Source organism: Pyrgilauda ruficollis, unplaced genomic scaffold, assembly GCF_017590135.1.
Source record: "Pyrgilauda ruficollis isolate IOZ18807 unplaced genomic scaffold, ASM1759013v1 scaffold5, whole genome shotgun sequence".
Lineage (NCBI taxonomy): Eukaryota > Metazoa > Chordata > Aves > Passeriformes > Passeridae > Pyrgilauda > Pyrgilauda ruficollis.
The window spans coordinates 10,949,940-10,972,229 of NW_024526599.1; the positions used below are offsets into that span (position 1 = coordinate 10,949,940).

The 22,290-nt window shown below is 36.6% G+C and overlaps 1 protein-coding gene across 1 annotated transcript in view; it reads left to right on the forward strand.

Annotated features, from left to right (window-relative positions):
• LOC121360360 (polypeptide N-acetylgalactosaminyltransferase-like 6) overlaps positions 1-22,055 on the forward strand; it is a 199,261-nt gene extending 177,206 nt beyond the window's left edge. The window contains exons 3-5 of the mRNA XM_041480143.1: positions 1,531-1,669; positions 19,017-19,183; positions 22,018-22,055. Coding sequence (XP_041336077.1) covers positions 1,531-1,669; positions 19,017-19,183; positions 22,018-22,055 — 344 coding nt within the window. The remainder of the gene's footprint in view (positions 1-1,530; positions 1,670-19,016; positions 19,184-22,017) is intronic.
• Positions 22,056-22,290: the final 235 nt, after the last annotated feature.

Below are 22,290 nucleotides of genomic sequence, written 5' to 3' on the forward strand. Positions count from 1 at the left end.
AGTAGTACTTTGACTCATTAGCTGCTTTTATAGAATCATACTTTCTTCCTATTATTAGTATGAAATCATAAAGATGCACATAGAAACTTAGTTTCAGATTTTGTATTATATTAGTGTGTTGCAGCATGCATTTGGGGATAAAAAATGACAAATACCTGTTGGTAATGAAATAGCATAAACAGAAAGGGTTTCATGATAGGAATTAATTCCCCCCCTTGTATGTAATAGTAATTGTTTTCATTAAGAATTTAAATGAAATTGTAAATATATGTACGAATTTTGGAATTAAAAAATTACTATTTTAGCTGAAAAAAGTCTAAAATTGAGTCACTACAGTACCTTTAATTGCATATTCTCTGTTTTTAATGCCTTGTGCTTGTGCAGTGCAAAATAGGGTGCTAACAGGGCTTAAGGGCTTTAGGAATACCACTGGATGTTTCTCTCAGCTTCTGCTTGCTTTCCTTTTCATCCACTCCTGTAGCTACTCCTGATTAGCTGAGGATCACATGCCCTTGATCACTTGAGTCCAGGTGATTAATTTCTCTATAAGAGCCCAGGTAAAAGGAGGTATTTTCTTCAGAGGAAGCCTGGTGGTAGAAGGACAGAGAGGCTATAAACTGATCAGTAAAATGTAAAGTAAAGCATATGTTCTTGAGAACCTGTGTAGGCTGGAAGGGTTTTGAAACTCTGAAGAGTATATCCTCTGCAATAATGGGAAGAATAAAACTAGTTGAGAAGAATTGAAGGCTTTTATTTTCTGATTTTCTTTGAAGTGCTTTTTTTTGTTCTCTGCTCTCTTACTGGAAGAGGTAGAGGTATAATAGCCTGAGGTAGGTACTAAGCAAGCCAAGTGACTGATGATGAGAACTAACTTGGGAATAAAAAGCTGGACTAAAAAGCCTGTGCTTTACTAGGGAACAAGCAGATAATTTCTTTGGGGTAGCACAAAGTGAGCAGTTTCTGAAACCAACTCCACAGTGCTGTGGCTTTAGAAACACTGAGTACATCTGTCTTGTCCCTAGGAGTGCAAGGATGTTCAAGGAGCCTAGAGCAAAACATCTGGTTTAATTATTCTTTCTTTTGGAAGGTTGGACACCTTAAACTTCAGTGCTGAAGTTGCATTCTGAAAACGAGTGGGTGTTAGGTGTGCTGTAAGGTAAAGTAACTCAGTAACCAGGTTTCTCATAGTGACTGAAAGGCGTATTGCTGGAATTGATCCATTTGTTCATAATTTTGCTATGGAAAAGAAAGGTCTTGGCTTAATTTGCAATTGAGATTTTTCTATATAAAATGGCTTTAACCTGATTGTGTGTCTGGATAGAGGAAAGTTAGATGAATTGGGTGACTTTGTACCTACTTTCTGGTTTTGTATTGAAAATAACAGAAGTATTGCTGAAGACATTGCAAGAGATTCCTTTGAGGTGTTCCAGGCACAGTGTACTAATTGAGGTTCAGTGTAACTTCTTTTTGTCTTTGTAGTACATTTTTTGCTGTCAGTTTGAGGTAAATAATTATTTTGTTTTGTTATAGGGAAAGGTGAACATGGGAAACCATACCCTCTTACAGAGGAAGACCATGATGATTCTGCTTATAGGGAAAATGGCTTCAACATATTTGTTAGCAACAACATAGCACTGGAACGATCCCTGCCAGACATCCGACATCCTAAGTATGTAAACTCTTTCCTGGACTATTAATTTTTGAGATTTTATCTTTGTATATCTCTAAATAAGTTGTTTTCCAGGAAGGTAAAACATAAACAGTCAACAAAAACTAATAATTTCATTTTCTAGCAAGTGGAAAATTTACCACTGTTGTTAAATCATTTGCTCTGTCTTTTAAAGTGACTTCTCATCTGATTAGTTACACATTAAGAATTTAAAAGGCTTCTTTTCATTATAGAATGATTTTTATTAAATTTCTGTGTAGTGAGTTGGGCTTAAAAGCATTCACATAGCTTCTCTTGTTCTCATTTGGTTAATAGCTGCAGATCTTTGGGCTGGGGAGCGGAATGACAACTTGTATATAGTTTTTGGCTGTGATTGCAGAGTGTTTCTTCTGTTTTGGTATATAAAAATTTAAAGCAATGCAATAGCTGCCAAGTGCTGATACATCAGCTGATTTATGCTGTGTAGAATTGTGCAAAAACAGAATATGCATGATGAACAGGCAGAATTTGGGAGCACTGGATGACGGTATTGTTCCCCAAAGCATTAATATAACACAGAGAAATGGGATGAAGGTTATTCTGGAAAATAACCACTGAGTTGAAATTGTCATACAACAAACCTGACTTGCTTTTTATGTTAATTTTTGGCTCCTTTATACGAAAAGTAGAACTTCCTATCTGGGACAGGAAGAGGGGCACTATTGCCATTGTAGACTCCAGCTCTTGTTCTCTAGAGTCATTCTGAATCTGAACTCTGAAGAGGGAGCTGATTTGATTTGTCTCCTTACCTGATATTTTCCTGCTCTTTTAATTGGATGTTATGCAACTAGTGTATGGGAGAAAGGTGAGACAAAACTAATTGTCTCCATGACTATGTTTCTGTTTCCCTGCAGGTACGATTCTCTCTGTTATACAAAGATTCATGTTAAGATATTGTACCACTTCTTAACTTATTTTGATGTGAAAAGTTGTCAGAGAACAACGCTGAACTTCAGAGCTTGACAGAACTTCTCACTGCAGGGATGAGAAACATCATGGCAGCTGACACATTTTTATATTAAATGTGCAACTGTCTTTTTCAAATAATTAATAGTATATAAATATTTGCATAGTAAGAGTTTAAAAAAAGAAATTCACAGCAGAGGAATTAACCTTTTTTTAGAGATGTTTCTAATTTAATTTTAATTGTCCATTTCCTAATGTAATTTGTAAACAATATATTAGGATTGCTTGCATAGGATTAAGTAAAAAGAAATATATTTTTATAACAAGCTGTATGTTTTATGTAAATTCTTTGCTTTCTGCTTTAACAAATTAGCTGAAATTACATAATGAGTACTTCCAAGAAGTTTGAGTTCAAATGTACAGCTGTATAGCATTGAAGCTGTGGTAGATTACATTGTTGGTATAATAAATGTGTTCATCAAGTAACCTCCTTTGTTAACAAAACTGCAGAGGATAATGACTAGACACAAAAGGAAGCTGTCAGTTTTGTCATCTCTTTGTACTTTTGTAAGTTGCTCTTTTGGCAACTTCTTTCCCCCCTCTGCTGTCCTCACAGTCCCTGGCATTTCCATGCATGTCCCCAGAAGCGATGTGTTGTCAGAAGTGACGTGTTAGGAAGGAGTCAGTGCCTCACCAGACTGTCTCTGCCCTCTTTTCCCCAGCACAAATCTTTTCTGACTTGCACCTCAGTGTCTCATTTGAGAAGCTTGTATCCTTAGGTGCCTGCGTTGTTTCCATGTTCTGATTCAGCCAGGTTCCTGTGGCATTCAGTGAAATCTCCTGTGGCATTCAGTGTGGTGGGTAGTGTCCTGACTGAACTGACTGGAGTCACGGCCTTCTAACCTTCCTTGTGTTAAACACACATAATACATAGCCCATTAGTTAATTGACTGTATTACTTACCGTCTAAAGATAAAGAGAAAAAATGTTCTTGTGCTATAATTGCCTACTAACTAGTGCATCAATTGAGGTGACAAAGCTGGGCTCAATACTTTCGATGGCTATGCCTTGAAGCAAGTGTATTTCTTGAACTTCCAAGAGATACAGAAGTCTGACAATACTTTCTGACCTACTGTTAGAAACAAGCACGTCTCTTGGCTGCTGTGTGTTAAATATGGCCAGTCTCAAACTGCTCTTCACTTTTGGAAATGTCTTCTTGCTTCAGAAGTGTGTGTGAAATGTGGGGTAGTTCACATGTCATAGTTCTGGTTTTGGCTAGGGTAGAGTTAATTTTCTTTATGAATTTGCATGTCATCCATGCTAGAGTTGGAGGCTAAACCATGGCACTAATAGAGTTGCTTTCAGACAAACTATTGGAAAATTAGGTAATTTCTGTCTTGAGAAAAGGGTGCTCTTCAGTAACATTATAGCAGATAAATCAGGTGTGATATAGCAGGCAGGTCTAGTTTGGGCCGTCTTTTGAACATTTTAAAGGGTTTGGCTTTGTGGAGCTTCTAACTGCTCTGAGGCCTTTAGCTGTCATCTTATGTGAATTTACAGGAGATGCTAGTATTTTAAATTTTGAGTTTTGATCCTCTGTCTCTATTTAGTGTATTCCATTTGCACAGGGAAAATGGTTATCTTCTGCTGAAGATGTATTTCCTGAAAATACTGTCTGTGATATGTTTTATTGAACCAAATAGAATGGTTTTATTGCCATTAGTAGAGAAAATCCACAAAATTAGCCTTCAAATGCAACAAAACTGAGTGGTAAATCCTGTAATTTGAATAAAAACTTAAATCAAAACTGCAGCTGAAGTAGTTTTTATTTTCTTCCAAAATAACTTCAAAAATATTATATTCCAAAGTCAAACCAAAGAAATTTGAAGAACCACTTACAAGTGTTTGATTTTCTGGGAAGTACGCAAAGACAGCAGAAAAAAACTTGTTCTTTTTAATCCAAATAAAATTTCTTTTTATGGGTTTCTTTGGAATTTGGGCTTAGGATTTGTAAATAACACCTTCTGCAGGGGGATGGGTAGAACTAAACAAATGCTTAGATGATTGAGCTCTCAGAAGTTTCGGTTTTTCGATGTGTTTAATAATATTCTTTTGTTTTTTTCCTGTGATATTTATAACACTTCAATGAGATGTTGTGATTGAGTCTTCTTTCCTTTTTAAGGCGGCAAAATGTGTGTCCTGTAAAACAACTGTGTAATGAAATGAAACAGTTAACTTCTATTCTAAGGCTGACTTGACCTTTCCTGCATCTTTAATATGTTTTATTGCATCCTTCTAATATCTCCCATGCTTTTTTTCTGTCTCTCATAGCTGTGCTCAAAGAATATTTTTTTCCATTTCTGAGTGGTCTTTGATGTCTTATTTCTATTCTACTCTTGTGTGAAAGCCTTGGCACAGTGGGTGCCAAGCTACATTAGCTAATTTTCTGTTCTCTGCCCACAGTCACCCATGTCTTTAAACAAAGAAACAATCAAACAAAACAACTTCTTCCCCCCCCCCCCCAATTCTAAATAACAATCCAAAAGAGGCTTATCACACCAATTTATTTGGTTTTGGGACTGATTTAGTGAAAATAAGAGTTCTGGTCACCCAAAGTGAAAGGCAACATTGATTTTTGGGTAGTATTGAGAGAAAGCAATGGAATTAATATTTAGGGGTTGGAAATTCTATACCAATCCAAGAAATATTTCAAAACCCACAAGAAGAGTGTTTTCACCTGCTTTGTGCCACGTTGTGTAGTCTAGAATGCAACAAAGCTGCTAATGCTAGGGAAAAAATTGGCAGTATTATTTTCTATTGTAGAAAGAGAAATGCTACTTATTCTAATACTGAATGTACCAGTTGAAATTAATTCTTATCTTCTCCACATTATCAAATATTCTGCTATTCATACCATCTTTGTTCAAACAAACAAAACTGAATCTGACTAGCATTTTGAATAGTGCTCTAAACATGATTTAAATGAGACTTGGGGGAAGGACTGCAATCATCTAGTCTGAACAATGAATATAAATTTTGTGACCTATCCTGTTTCAAGCTTCTAAGTCTTTTTATACTAGACAACCAATTTTTTTAAGCTTTTCATTATTGACACAAGGAATTCAAGTTAGTCCCTGATACCAATACATTTGCAAGCTTTATAATTTAAAATGTTTTGGTTTGTATGTTTATATATCTTAATTTCAACAGCAGGTCTCCTTTTAGCTAAAATTTGTAGATTAATTGCTGATAACCATATCCTGGAGCGCGTCAAGCGCAGCATTGCCAGCGAGGCAAGGGAGGAGATTGTCCTGCTCTGTGCTGGTGCAGCCTCACTTTGAGTCCTGTGTACAGTACCACAATGTAAGAGGGATAAAAAAGCTATTGGAGAGCATCCAGAGGGGTGTCATGAAGATGAAGGATGTACAGGTGAAGCTGTGTGAGCTGTGGCTGAGGTCACTTGATCTGTTCACCTGGAGGAGGCAGAGTGGAGACCTCATTGCAGTCTGTTCAGGAGGGAGAGAAAAAGGGCAGGCACTGATTTCTCTTCTGTGTTACCAGTGGCAGGAGCCTAAGAAAAGGCACGAAGCTGTGTCAGGGGAGATTGAGGTTGGATATTAGATCAAAGGTGGTTTTTGCTCAGAGGGTGATCAGGCACTGGGTCAGGCTCCCCAGGAAAGTGGTCACAGCACCAAGCCTGACAGAATTCAAAAAATGTTTGGAAAATGCTCTAAGACAAATTGTGTCATTCTTGGAGCTGTCCTGTGCAGGGCCTTGATGATCCTTGTGAATCCCTTCCAGCTCAAGCTATTCTATGATTTTATGTCTTGGGTAGTCTTAGATCAGATGTGCAAATACTCCCCTGCTTGTTTGAGTAATCTATCACAAGAAATCTCATCCTTTTAAGGTTTTCCTGGGCATAGATTAATTTGGTAATGAAATTCTTAACATTCTTCTTGTGCATTAAAAATGTCCAGTGTGATTCTTGTAATGTCTGGTTTTTAGCCTGTATGGGCTGGAGTCAGTGTTTCCAATCCTTTTCTGCTGGTCTTGCTGTTGATGTGTGAAGTTCTGGCCCTTCACTGTCACTCCCAGCAATATTCCTCTTTAGAAGTCTGAACTATGCTCATTTTTCTCAGGCATTAAATTTTTCACAACCCTTAGAAGAAATGCATTTTCATAATCAAAGAAATGAGAGTGTTTAGCTAAGGGCTGGTTACATCTTCTGTGTCCTGAACAGTAATGAGGTTTTATTTCTTTCTAATAACAAAACCAAATTTCATTCTATGGGTTCTGCACAACTGAAACTCTCCTTTTCAGTAGCAGAAGCTGAGAGAGTGCCTGAATGGTTCTCTCTCAAAACATTTTAATGCAATGTGGTTGCTCTCCATTGTATTTTTAAAAGAGGCTAAAATGAATATGTAATGGGATTTCTCCAGGCAGTATGTTTTTTTTGATTGGCTCCATTTTTGTGTTTCTTTAGAGTAGTTGCAGAGCTAACAGAGTTGGAGTTGCTCTTAATCTATCTTTTAGTACACTTTGCAGAGAGTTCTAGTATTACTAAACTCATGGGAAAGGGATATAGTTAGATACATAGGCAGACAGTAGCACGTATCTGAATCCCCTAAAAAAAGTAATTATTTCATTGTATTTAGTTACTTTCTTTTTATAAATACAGTGCATTTGTCACAATCTAGCCTATGTATCTTTTCTCTAAAACTAAAATTTAAAAACCTGTCTTTCATCCAATGCTCCAAGATTAATTCCCTCTGCAGTCTGTCATCTTAAAGACAGGCTTGGGTTGTCCTGCCTTGCTAAAAAAAATAAGATAAAATTAGACTAACCGTTTAAGTATGCTGAACTTAAAAATATTTAATAAGTCTTATGGAAGTAATTGGTTATTTCTATTGATCTTCTGTTGAATTTTTGATCATATGGTGGAAGAAACAAAGATAGTAGAAGGCTTTTTCTAGTTCTCATTCATTTTGGGGAATCAGAAATGTCTTCAGACACACATACACATTGCATTGCTTCATATTGCTGATTACTCCTATTAGCTTAATTTATCTGGCCACAGAGAAACCTGTTTAAATTCAAGGTGTGTGCTTTCAGTGGGTAGTGGAAAAGCTAGAGATTGTTGCTGTGCTTTTCAAACTCTTTTGTGTAGTTGCTGAATAATGTAGTGAAAGTGAAAAGCTGTGGTCCAAAACACGGTAGGCAGTGTCCCCATTTCCAAGCCCAACCAGACTGTTCTCTGCAATTGCTTCAGAGCATCCCATTTGAAGTGCAGCTCCTCAAAACAGGATCAGGAATATTTTATACGCAAGGAAACCTATGGCTTTCTGTCTCTGCCATGCCTGCTGTCACTTTCTCTGCAGGATATGTATTGATAGGAACAAATAACCTGGAATAATTCCCAAGTGCTTTCTGGGTGCTTGTGTGTCTTTTTTTTAGGGCAGCAGCAGCAAAAATATGGCTGAAGATTGATGATTCCTCTTCTCTCCTTTTATTGAGAAATAGGCTGCAGTGTTAAATAGGCCAGTGGGGAGAGACCAAGCCTGATGGGAATATTTCTATTTACTGAAAATTATTTGATAAAAGAAATAATCTGTTTATGCACATGGAGAGAAGTAGTTCTTGTGTATTTAGTTGCCTTGCATGTTACTTAGACTCCAGTAAATCCTCCCACACTGCTGAGAAAATACCAAGCTGCAGTAAACATAACTGTGAAATCTAAACGTAATAGGGACAGGAATTCTGAAGAATATTTACCCTCTAGCCAGTTCTGTACATCTGGGATAGCCAAGTCTATTAGCATTTGGCAGTGGTTAAAGCTTAAATTTTTAACTGTCAAATAATACAATAGTAAAATTGGAAAGTACATCCAGCTTTGCTAAGATTTCTGTGGAATGTGGGGTATTCTGGGGTTTTGTATCTTTGAAGTTCATAGATGATAGTGGTGATATATGTTGTTAATATAGTAGTTTTATGAAGAGCCTCAGTACACCTTACCTCAGTAAGGTTGTACATTCTTGGCAGTACATTCTCAATGGCAACACAATTAGCTGTTGCACCTCATGTAATAAGGACAGCAGATGTGCAGCAGTGCTGCAATGGAAAAACAACTTCTATTTTGCCTGATTTGGTTGTGAGTAAGCTTCTTGAGCTCCAATTTTCTGAAGGCTGTGCTGGCCACAGGATATGGTAGTAGGCATGGGAATTTTCTGATCTTGTTGGCACACGTGGTCCATGAGGCCCAGCAGCTTTTTCACAGCATTTGTTCCCTTGTTAACCAGCTGTGATTTCAGTATTCCAAGCACTGGTCAGACCTAATACTATCTTGCCCATTATCTCTTCTGTTGTGTGCAGGTGGTGGTGTTGAGAGGTGTAAGCCTGACCACATATTGCACTGAAAAGGAGAGGTGAAATGATGTAGGTAGATCACAGAAAGACTGCCTTTGAAAATTAAGTATTTTATGCTTAAGCAAACTGGACATGGTAAGTCCATGGGCCTGAGGGGATGTACCCATGAGTGCTGAGGGAACTGATGTCTCTTTGAGGCTCCTCTCAATGGTCTTTGAATGATCACAGCAATTGAGAGAAGTACCCGAGGACTCATGCAAAACTGGGAGGAGTGGCTGAGCTTTTAGAGGGTTCCTAGAAGCCTGTGGGGTGCCTTTGGAATATAAGGGCAAGTGGTAGTAAGCTAACTAGGATTTCTGGAATGGAAGTTTAAAGGGTAATTGAATGTCACAGGTTGTTTTTTTCCTGAAGTAGTGTGCTTTAAAATGCACTTTTGAAGTGAAAAAACCTGAATTCTAATCCTGTTCCTTCTTCAGCCATGAAAATGACCTTAGACTCAAAATAGAGGGTTTTTATTGATGGCCTTTTTATCGAGGTCTGCCTTACTTGTGAGAGATAATCAGATAAGTATGCTGGGGTTGAATGAATGAATTTTAACTAGATTTTTTTAAGACAAGATCAGAGAAATAACAAAGCGTTTTGAGCGTTGTTTGCTTGTGTATGTATTAAATAAATTGGTCTGATGTTATTTTTGAATTCATAGGTAACAAAGTGCAAGGTTTAAGCTAAAATATAATTAGAGTACTAGGATGTCTTCTTATGTGCACTTGCTAATGAGGAATTTTGAGATAGTATAAAATGACTACATGTATTATTTCCCAAGCCTCCTAGATTTAATACATATGGTGAGTAGATAAGTTTCTTAAAATATATTAATGATTTTTTTAAATTTATAACATCTTTCCATAAGCGATGAGGATTTTATAAGTCACTGTGTCATAAAACAAAACTTTGTCAACATAAACATGCTTTATTTCAATATAGTTTCTCTGATTCTTAAGCTCTTCCCTTGGTAAGAGGAACTTTTTGAAATAAATGGGCAGGAGATCTTTCTCCTTTTTAATGCCTTTATTAAAGAGATTCAGCTCAGGTGGGGAGAAATCGACGGGTCGCGCCCATACCGCCGCTGTCCCCAAGAGTGGCACGGAGGAGGAGGGGGATGCAGCTCTGTCCGCTGGTCTGCAGGCAGAGCTGGGGACTGCGTCCTCACGGGAGATTCGCACATTCCTGCTTTTCGGTCCAACACTTCGGGTCCCCTCCTTAGTGAACATCCTTTCAGGTCAGGGTGAGAAGCAAAAAAGGATTCAAGCAGGCACTGGACTACGCGCCCATCCTTAGACGTCACCTAGGGTCCCCTAATTCTATATTGGCTCGTGGTTTTTAGGGGTTTTTCTGGAAAACGGGAAGATTTGGAGCAGTGCATTTCTCATCTGCATACGTGGTCTCAGGCCGCTCCTATTTTCCTGGTGCTGCGGTGTCCAGGTGTTGCTCCCGGGCAAGCATCAGGAGGACAATGGCTAAATCACCAACCATTAACAGGCAATTAAAGAAGAACTCTTAACCATGAAGCTAATTTAACAGCAATGGGTCTAACCGGTTTTAGCTCTGTAACCTTAAACAAAAATATATAACTTTTTATTCATAACACTTTTCACTCTGAAGGACAAAGCAAGGCAAACTCAGACTTTGATTTCTTCAGAGACAGAGTGCTACTGAAGAAACTGTATATGACAGGCCAAAATGAGGCAATTTGACATAAAGTAACAAGCACCTAATTCAGCTCCATCAGTGTTGATGAATTCCATGCTGAGGGAAGTCTACGTAGAGCACAGAACTTTGCCTCCTTAGTTCCCAAGACATGTTGATAGTGCATTTAATAGCAATTTCACAAACAATTTCTACTGTGCAATTTATTTTTCTTCTTTTTCATGAAAATCCTACTTATGTTTTGGAGGAGGTTTATTTGTTCTAGTAAAGTGTTTTGACATTTATTGAGGCCCATACCCAGTAATGCCTGCTTGCTTTCCAGCTGTGAGTCACTGTGAAAATAAAGATTACTTTCCCTGCCATCAACTCACACCCAAGCTAATTTTACAGCCTTGTCAAATAGCAGGAGAAATTACTAGTTATCACTACTTAATCAGGCTCAGCTGACAAGACTAGATTGGAACAGAAACATGGTGTGACTGAAGCTTGTTGCTGTAAATTGAATACTTTGACATGCTAGGACAATTACTATGTAAATTTCACTGGGAAATGTTTTGTTCTGGTAGCTTATAGAGGTCTTGTCAGTACCTGGGGGCCCAGTGGGTGCTGTAGTTTCTTTTAATAAAGGCAAAGAAAAGGTCAGATCTGAAAAAGCAGCTTAGTTAAGAGAGCGAGAGCTGACAAAGCCAGTGGGGGGGAGGGGGAAGGTTGAAAATCTCTTTCTATTTTGCTTTAACTTTCTCTGGCACTTCCTATAAGAGGAGAAAATCAGAGGTGGGCTACTTTTATGATCCAGAAACTGCAGTTAGTAGGCTGCTGCCTTGTTTCCTAAATCCAGCAAAGGGATGTCTGTGAGACACTTAACTTCTCCTGTGTTATTATCTATCAGGGCAATTTTCAAGGCTGTTGGTGTGTTTGGAAGGCAGAGAGCTTGGTAACTGAGCACTGCATTGCTGGTGGTATCCCTTAGCCTGCATGAAACATTGCTGATATGTCTTCAGGGTCAAGCAAATTGCTGCTTTATGAATCAGCTTTTGCTGTCAAATGGCTGGAATGGTGCCAGCATGGCTCTCCTTTCTCGTTATTTTAGAAGCTTATATTCTTTCATTTTGTCTTCTACAGAGGCAGTATATTTCTGCATCTTTCTGTTAACTGGGAAGCTGTAAAGGGAGATGATTTAGAAGGTCTGCATTTTTTCTTAAGCTCATGTGATGAGGACATTTTTCCCCCAAAATATAAAGTTATCAGGGAAGCAAACAGAACCCTTCTTATTCCTTGAAGTAAAAAAATGCCATTACTTGTGCCCAGTAGAGTAGGCTAACCTACAAAATGAAATCATAACAGTCTTAGGATTCTTAGTAGTGAATAAGAAAGAAGTGTAATTATAACTACTTTTCACTACTCTTTTTATGAATAGTCATCCTTTTATCCTTATTTTAATGGTGCCTCCTGCAGGTAGCTTCATGTTGTTTCTGGGACAGTTTTTTTTCTTCCTCGGGCAGGTTAATATTTTGGAAATAGAGGAACCTCCTGCTCTTTTCTTAACCTTCTGAAAGTCTCCTTGCAACTTTGAAGCCAACTCTAAAATTGTTTTTGCAGAAACTTGGTTTTGATTCTTGTTTCAACCCCGCAGAAGAATTCTGTATCTCAAAGGAAAAAAATAAGTCAATATTGAGTGTTTTAAAGCAAGTTAAAGCATGTGTTTTTGTGTTGTTTCTGTGAATAAGCCTGTAACTCCTGGATCCAAGTGCCCAGCTCCAAAACCAACTGTAGGAGCAGCATGCAAAGCTGGGGAAAAGTTCTATTTTCTCAATTATGTGTATTTAAATTTTTTACTATAGAAATTATTTTCAAATAAATTCTACCTTCTTTTTTTTTGTAAAGTAATTTGGTTTCCAAAACAGTAATGAATTACAAAATTGAATCGCACATATGATTAGTACTTAATTATGTTTCTTGTAGAAGGGAGAGAGGAAGGAGATTCTTCAGACAGAGATTGATTTTCAAAGCAGTAAATACAACTTGACAATGTGGAAACAGCTTTTGGATTGGTAGATCAGGCCTCTGTTTGTAAAAATCTCATCCAGAAGTCTCTGAGGGACTAATTTAATGATGTAGGGATATTCTTTGAAGGGAAATAATGGATATTAAGTTCTGAAATGTCATGGAAAGAGAGACTAAACTGATCAAGGGGAGCAATATTTGAAAGCATAATTCAAGGTTCATAACTTTTGATTCATTATAATCTTGAAAATCACATTGTATCTAACTAATCAGCATATTCATCATTTGATGCCAGTTTTTGGTTGTTTGGTTTGGTTTTTTTCTTACATAAGTGTTGCCATTTATAAAATACTTTTTGGCAAAGTCCACATTGCTAGTGTTATTTAATAATTTCTGAGTATTTTTGCAGTGGCAATGCATAATGCCTCTTTCATTAAATTCACACTGCTCCAAATGGTAATGTCAGAGCAAGTAAAACAATACAGGTGTGAGCTACTTAACTGGCAGGATGACTGTTGCCTATCATGGTTATTTTCTTGCTAAGTATCTACCAAGACATTTTAGGTGTAACACAGAAGTTATTCTGAGACTTAAGACTTCAGTAAATAAGCTTGAAGAAATCTATTATTTATGCCAAGAAATTTTCAATTTTTCAGCCTTGGGTGCTGAACCTATTATTCAGCGTTGTTCCATGATTAAGTGCTAGTGTGCTGCACCAAAATATGTTATGTTTAAATGCAATAAAAGAGGTATCTTCAGGAAAGCTTCTATTGCACATTACTACGGCCTAGCTGTAGTATTCTTTTAAGATTATGGAGAAAATGCTTCTGCTGAGTAGGAGCCCTTTTCTATGTTCAGTTGTCAGATTCTTCACCCCCTTAGATAGAATTCCTGTTGTGAGTCCTGGATATGTCCTGCTGCTTCTTCGTCCCCCTTCCCCCCNNCCAGCTTGTTGATCCTGGCATTTGGATAGTGCCCTCTAGAGATAAATGACCTTGCTTTCAAAAGAGCTTAAAATAATATCTTTTGGTGCCAGCCATTTATTTGTTTGGAAAAGTACAACCAAAAGGTGAGTAGTTACTTGACTGAACTATTCCTCAAGAGTTTTGCATTTCTGAGTGTCTAGGATGAGTGCATTGTGTAAAAATACAGAAATTTAAACTATACACTTTAAATTTAAAAAGAGTTCATCTAGAGACCACAGTGGGCATCCTCTTCCCAGTTTGCCTGTATGACAGGATCAGCATGCAGAAGCAAATTATTTTGGTTTAATAGTTAACTTGCAGTATGGAATAATGCTGAGCTAGTTTTTTTTCCCCCTTGTTTTGTGTGGTCAAATGTGTCACTGTGGAACTCAGCAATAAAATGGATTCCCAGTCCTCCATAAGGAGAGTATTGGTGAGGGATTCCATAAGATGATCAGTAGTAGAGGCAGTATGGCACTGAACTCTGAAGGTCACTGCCTTTTACAGCTCTTGAGAGAAGAGCTGGCAAGTTACTTGCGTATGATGAGACTGTGTGGTGAAAGGACAAGAGATAACATGCTCATACGTTGTTGGATTCCAGTCTTGGCTGTGAAATGGACAAGCTGTTTAAATTCACCAGCCTAGTCTGGCAGTCTGTAGATCTAGGAACAATCCCCAATTCACCCTCTGGAGAAGACTGGAGGCCTGGCTTTATTCAGTTGGGATGAGCCACAGGATGTGCAGATGTTTACTGCTACACTGCACTGGGTGCTGATGGTGTGGCGTGGCACATGCCTGGAGGTACAAGCAAAGAGGTGAGCTAAGCTGACTGATCAGGATTTCTTGGAATAATTTGTGGAAGACAGCATCAAACCTTGATCATTTAAGCCTTCAGTTCTGTAAATGATCACTTACCAGCCACTAATGAGAAGGCTGCATTAAACCTGTAGCTGAGGAAGACATAGTGTGAGGTTTCTGAGCAAAGTGAATGAGTTGTGCCTCAAACACTAAACATTAAAAATATTGCTGGACTGAGCTATTTAGTTATCTGAAGAAACACAAGTATGGAAGTAAGGATAAAAGTGAGGAAAAGTAGAATGAAAACAGTGGAAGACTTGTCAGATAATGTGTTCTTAGCATCCTTAAGTATTTATCCTCTTAGCAGTATAGGAATGATGAGCATACATATGTAGCCAGGGCTGATTACAGAAAACACTTTCATGGAAATTATAGTGATCAAAGCCAAAGTGAAAAATCAGTTCAGTATACTAATTTCAGGTAGACTGATTTAGTTTGCTACCCTCAATCCCAAAATTATAAAATATCATGGCAAGTTTTTCTTCTGAAACTTTCTGTGTGTTCATACTAATATATATCTCATTCAAATCAGCCATTTTATAATATATATGTAAAATGAGTTAACAGAGTCAAATAACCTGTCTTCATCATCATCATTTGCCATTAAATCAGTCTTGTTAGTGCAGAGTTGTCATATGTTATTTTAAAAGTTAATCCAGTTTAAAGTGTCACTAAGGCAAAAAACTAGTCCTGATAGAAACAAGTTAAAAATAGCAAATAATAAGTTCCTATAAAAATTATTTTGAAAGACCTACTATTTGTATCCATTTTTCAATTCCCCACAGATTTTTTTCTTTTTTAATTCCTTAATTAGAATATGATGTGACATTAAAGCTCTACAGTAATATTCTTGCCTTTATCAGTTGAGGTATGATTTCATAATTAAGAGGAGAGCTTAAAGTAATGTTGATTGACATCAGCTACATAGCAATCTTTTCTGTGCTGAGTTACATCTTGGAGCAAACCCTTACTTCACTGAAACTGGCTGAACTGCCTATCTGTCCATCTTAAATCTACTAAACTTTTTTGAGTATTGATTTTAGGATTTGTTTCCAGGCCTTTAAAGATTTTCTAGTATTTCAAGCCTCAATGAAAGTCATTGTGCTCTTTGGGGACTTTATTCTGCCATTCAAACTACCTGAATGATACTTACTGTCCACATAAAGCCTTCATTCACCTAGTGTGCAAGTAATTTGCAGTGTCTTTATGAGGAGGATGACAACTGGAGTTCATGTGTGCAAGTACTGTAATTTACTAAATTGATACAAGTTTGACTGAATTTTCCACCAAAATTTTTATGGTCTGGATAGAATATTATTTGACTCAGTAGTGTTTTAAATATTTCTGTAGGTAGTCAGTTCACTTTCATTTTACCATAATTTAGGCCGTTTTACCTAATGTATATGCGGTTATGGTAATCTTTTATACATAGCATTTTTCCTTTCTACAGCAAACATTGTTTTATTTTTTATTTTAGTAAATTTTGGTAAGATTGCATTCTTCAGGAAATATGAAAGAATCTTGAATGGCAATTTCTCATTTCTCTGGAGACTCAAGAATTTCCCTTTTAAAGCAAGAAGCAAAGTCTGTAGCTTCTAAGTAGTCTTTTTTGCAGCCAGGGTGTTTGGCATCGCTTCTAAAACTCAGGATATGAAGAAGCACACTTGTGGACTTGGAACAAATGGTGCATGCATTATATGTGTTTATTCTCATGAAAATACATAGCTTTATTCTGATGGTACATGCAGTGTCTCAGCTGTGGAGGTCTAACTGCATCTTTGTTGCAGTTCGTGGGCCTTTCCTGAGCTTTGCAGCTGTTCATCAGGTCTGTCCTGCAGCCCATCAGAGCACAGAGCTAGCTGCCCTCTGCTAAGGACAGTGTTGAGTAGAACTTCAAATAAAATGGATTTCATGTAAGGCTTTTTAAAACAGTGATTTTCTCTTGCTGCTAGAGTCTCATGTCAAGAGAACAAGGGGCAAAAAATGAGCAAAATTCCACTTGCTGAAGACAGGCAAGTAAAGCAGTGCTCTGAAACCTAGCAGAAAACCATGAATTTTAAGGTTTCATTTCTATGAATTTGAAATCTGGCCGGTTTTTTTGATAAAAGCACAAAAAGGATATTTTGGTGGTTTGTGTCTTTTGCTAGAAATCAATTCACATATAGCCTTTGCTGTATACCTTTACAACGGCGATCAAAAGTAAATGTAAATGAGGATTGAAGGTCAAAGTTGAATGATGGAGAAATGTTAAGAAAGTGGTAGATACTTTCATCTTCTAAGTGTGGCTCTGTTTTAGATCAATCTGTTCAGCAGGAAGAATAGAATAGTTGTAGACTAAATCCATCAGTGTTACTTCTCAACTCTTTAGCATAATGCAATCAGTCTGAAACTGTCAATGAGGATATCCAAATCCAGTGACCTACCCCATCCTTACATGCATAAGGTTACAACATTAACCATGCAAATTTCAGTACAACTGCTTTCAAAGGTATCTTGTTATACTGGAGGTGTGACTTGTTAAAAAAGAAATGGCATTCTGATGTGTTTGGGTGTTTTGGGTATTTTTTCCTCTTTAGAAGTTGTTAGTGTTACATATGTGAGGTTCTTTTTCTTGGTGGTTTTTTTTTTTTTTTTTTGGCTTGGTTTTATGGAGGTGGAAACTTACTACTTTTGAAATCATATTTATTGGGAGTCAAAAAATGCTGAAGGAAAAACTTTTGCTTTCAAAAATAGCGTGAGAGTTCCATGCATGTCTGTTAGTTGCATTTGTTCTAGTCCAAGAAGAATCACTGTTAACAAACAGCTGGCAACAATAGGTGTTGGTTTTGGTAAGTGGCTCTCTTCATTTGCCATCTGAAACAGCTATGTATTAATAATGGGCTTCATTTGTTGTACTTCCTCCTACAGATAAGAAAAAAAATTCTACTAAATTGTTTTGCTGCAGTGGGTTTTCTTTTGCTCACAAAACTTTTAAATATACACACTTAGACTTTTCTGTCACTAGATAATGAGCACTGCTTTTTCCAGAACTTCATTAATGCAAAGCATCTGTCCATTTTCCAGTGTGCATGTATGTTTTACCAGCAAGCCGCTTACTACAATGTTTCCACAGTGCTCATTTCAGAAAATGGCTTGTCATTAAATTAATTCTCACTGTGTTTTAGGAAGGAAAGTCTGAACTACAAATCTAAATCTTATTTTTTTAGTAAAGTATCTAAAACCTAATTAGTTTATTTATAGCACATAACAGTTAATATTTTGCAAATACAACTATAGTAGGTACGAGTTTTTATTATTTCTTTGGAACATTTCATCAGTGTGGTAGCTGTATAGTGTATTGGTAAGTACTGATTTCTAAGTGACATTTATACAGAGGAAATGCAAAGTATGCTGCAAGTATATGTAAATTAAAACTATATTTTACAGCAGTTTTTGATATGCATAGTTACACTTTCTGACAAGGAGCAAAGACACCTACGCTTTTTTTTAACCCTAGAATTTGCAGGGCTAAACTTTTAATTTTCTTTGTTTATTGCAAAGCTGACAGGTTTCTGCTCTAGGGATACCTTTATCAGGATGGGACTTTGTTTTGAGGAATGAGAAATTGTTCAGTTAGTTTGTCCCCAGAGGTGAAAATGCCGGGCTTTGTTAACAACAGAGCATTGTGTCCCTTTTTTCTTTTTTTCAACAAAACATGAAAGTTGCAATCCTATCAGTTGCAGTAATCTAAACATTTGTCATAAAATATTTTTGGATATTAGGAGACACCGATTTGCATGGCCATTATTTACTTTTGAGTGTTGTGGTTTTTTCATTCTGAAGTATGTAAACAACTCAATATTAAAAACAGTCAGGTTAAGCACTGATATTCCATAGCTGCTGTGTAATTAAGATGTTGAATGTACGGTGCTTTCCTTTCAAAGATGAAAGTTTGTTTACATTTCCTTGTTTATAAGTCTGCACTTGCCGGCTTGTGTGTTGTTTTATCTCTATACTTAGTAGGAGCAGTCATTTTGAATCTGTCGATGGGAAGTTGGAGTGGTATGTGTGGGTGTTGTTTTTCATATTGTAAGCTCATATCACCCAGGATAATATTGAATTGTTTTCTAGAGTTTATCTCTTTGTAGACCAAACGATCACTTCAGATTAGGTTCATATTATGCTTTGGAATTCTTTTTGATAAGAGGATTTGTTTTTTGGAAATGATGTCATGGAAAATATGTCATCTGTCAAACTTCAGGAAAAAGTTTTCAGTGAAGGAAAATAATTCCAGCCGGTTAGATTTTTTCACTCATTCCACTTAAATGTTGTCATTGTTCCAATTTATTTAGTGTAGTAAGCAATGTGATTTAACCAATCCAGCTATTTTCACATGAAATTACTACTTAATTGCACTGTTGAGTTTTATGCCAGAAACCATGTTGGTTGAATGGCCCAAATGGATGACAAGATATGCCAACTCAGATTTTCAGTAGGCTTATACAGTTATTTCCTTGCCCCTGCAGCTGTAAGCACAAGGTGTACTTGGAAGCACTACCAAACACGAGCATCATCATCCCGTTTCATAATGAGGGCTGGACTTCGCTCTTGCGCACCATCCACAGCATCATCAACCGCACTCCAGACAGCCTGATCGCAGAGATCATTCTGGTGGATGACTTCAGTGACAGAGGTAAGGCCTGGCTGGTTTTGTTTTAACTTGAAATTTATAGTGCAGCGTGATCCAGAGAGAAGCTAAAGGGACGTAAAAACAGCCTTGAAGAACCCTTTGATTGTTAGCAGGAATAAACATTTATAAGATGCTTTTATTTTGCTTGGCATGAATATTGAAATTCATGTCAAAGGGAAGAGAGACTGTCAACTGTTAATTAGGCTTTATTAATGATGTATTTTGAATGTTATCACTGAAATACTGCAAATTTTAGTATTTCCTCATATTTTCCCTATATTTCTCTTTTACTCTGAAAATACATCAACTTTGACCATTTTGGATGCAACTCATTAGCTTTTGATCCTGGAAATCTTATTGAGCTACACAGATTCACATACTAGTACAAAAGAGCCATACAGAGAAATGAGGCTCTTTTGAATGAAATGTGGAAAAAAATGCTTTGGAATAGTTGATCAAAATTTACGTCATTTAAATACAGTAAAATTAAGAAAATGTCAATCACTTAATGTCTTATGCTACCATTACTTCATGAATGCAACAGAAAAAATTAATACCTCAAATTCTTTATAGGAATTTTTACAGTTCTTTAGGTAAAATTCCTCCATGATAAGGATATAGAACTAGGAGATGTGGGGGTTTTTTTCAAATTTTAGTTCATCTCTTAGAAGTTTAAGCCTGAAGACCTTTGACTTTGGAGTTTTGCAGGCTAGGTTTTCTGTTTCTGTTGAAACATCAATTGCTGGTGTGCATGTTAGCTTTGTTCTGAGTATACTGATAGCAAAAGAGAGAATTGTAACCTTTGCTAATGTTCTACTTAAAACCTTTGTCTCAGCTAGGAACTTAGAGGAGCAGATTTCTGACCTACTGTTTTAAGAAGCCCCTGGGTGAGTGACAGAAATATTAGTAGAGCGCTGCAGTAGCAGAACCATTTTTGTAAGATTTTTTTTAACTTGATATTTCAGGGTTTAGAAAGATAAATGCTCCACACATCTATCTTGCCCTCTAATATCTGCTGGTTTACTTGCAATATGTCCTTTGATGAACTGCCTCCCGATCTGTAATGCAATTTAAGTAAAATTGTAAAGTGAGTACAGTTCTGATTATTCTATGTTTATGAAATCTAGACCACAGATGAAAGTTTTGGAAATCAGACCTGTAAAACAGCACACCCAGGCTGTTTCTGCAGGCTAACAATTTCCTAGCAGTAAACAACTCAAAGGGAAGTCTTGCAAGTTGTTTTTATGAGGTATTTCAAAAGTAAAAAAGCTGGTTTTCATTTTCTCCCCTCCACTTTTTTTTTCTTTTTGGCTGAAATAGCAGCTATTGAGGCAGTGCTTGCTCAGTATGGTAATACTGTAGCATTTTTTAATGAAGAACATAATTGCTACTGTTGATGCATTTTGAAATATGCTAGTGTTTTGTAAAGCTTATCTACTTCCAGGTTATGAGAAAAAGAATTAATGCCAATAAACAGGCTGTTGCTCTTTCTTGCATGCTCTAACTTAGTTTCAGCTGATTGCTGAAAGTAATATTATTGCTATAACACTATAAAAATCTCCATAGTCGTCTTCATTTCCAGTTATATGAAGCTATCTGACTTATCAGTGGAACAGTTTTCAGCTGGAAGAAATGGTTCATATAGCATAGGAACATTTAATGAAAGTGTTTAAGTTTGAAAAACTGAAAGAAATCGACAAACCAGACTTACATGAAGCTGGACCTAGAAGTGTGGTAGCAGTAAAATTATTTACTTCTGTTTATTGGTGTTATTAAAATAAAGTTCAGAAATGTGAATGGTTGCTAGTTTTGAACATATTGGGTACTGTATGTTTTAAGACAGATAACACAACAAAAATCTGCTGCCGTCTCTACTCTGAATTCAGTAACATTGACTTTGAGGTCAGATGAATCATTTTGGTACACCTGAAGTTGGTTTAATTCTTGTATTTGTGATCCTCTAAACTTTACTTAACTGAGACTATATTGTGTTTTCTTGTGCTCTTTTTTTCTCTTCTGTAAGGTGATCACACATAATAGAGTTGGATTATTTTTATGTTAAGAAAATGCTGACTAGCTCAGCATTTTCTTAACATATGAAAATGATATCTAGCTCTGTCCCCTCCCAGTTGATAAAATAACCTGTTTTTAAGAAGTGGCAGATTATTTTACCCTTTAGTTGCCTTTCTGAGACTGATAGGATAAAGCAGCAAAAAAGATATTGAAGCCAGATTAGGCAAAAAATAAAGTTTGTATGTTCAGATGTTGTCAGAACTCACAGAATCATTGCAAGTTTACTGCTGTGTTGAGGTAGTATAGTGATTAGTGATAAATTCATATCCCTTTTCCTTACTGTGTAATTTCTTCATGAAGCTGCAGGTACCATATAGCTGTCAAATGGCTATTATTTTGTGAAATCAGTTATATGTTATTAAAGTGAGTAAATATGTTATTAATGTGTATGCTATTCTCGTTCCATAACTTGATATTAGAAGGGAAGAGTTTTCTGTTAGGAATCTAAACATCATATGTAGATAGTCAAAAGTGAAAATTAGGTATTTCAATAACAGTGGTATTTCAAAAATAATGATTAAACAACAAACACTTTTCTCTGAAGTTTTCTGTTAACCCTGCTGTTCCTTTTTACAAATATCTAGAAATTGATGAAAAGTCAGTTCCTATTAGAAGCAGTAAATGAGAAAAAGAAATTTGAAAACTGTGTAAAAATTAAAAAAAAGGCTCCAGCATTTTTCTTTCTTTTTAACTAATGCCAGTATAAATACTGAAATGCACTGAATAAAACTGATAACAAATGATGAAAATGTTTTACTGAACAGCTCGATACCAGGAGTTTGCTGGTTCATCTGCAGAATAACTTGTATGCCTTCATTTTATTCATATGCACTCCTTTGGCTTTTATGATCAAAACATAAATCTTTAGATAGTTCATGCATAATATTCTGCATAAATTATGACATTTAGGTGTTATAAAAGGACAGCTGCACATCTTTAAATATCAATATAATGCAGACTAAAGGCTTGGTATTATGAGGGAGGTAAGGAAATGTTATGAAATATGAAAGTGCAATATTTGGTTGTGGACAGATTTA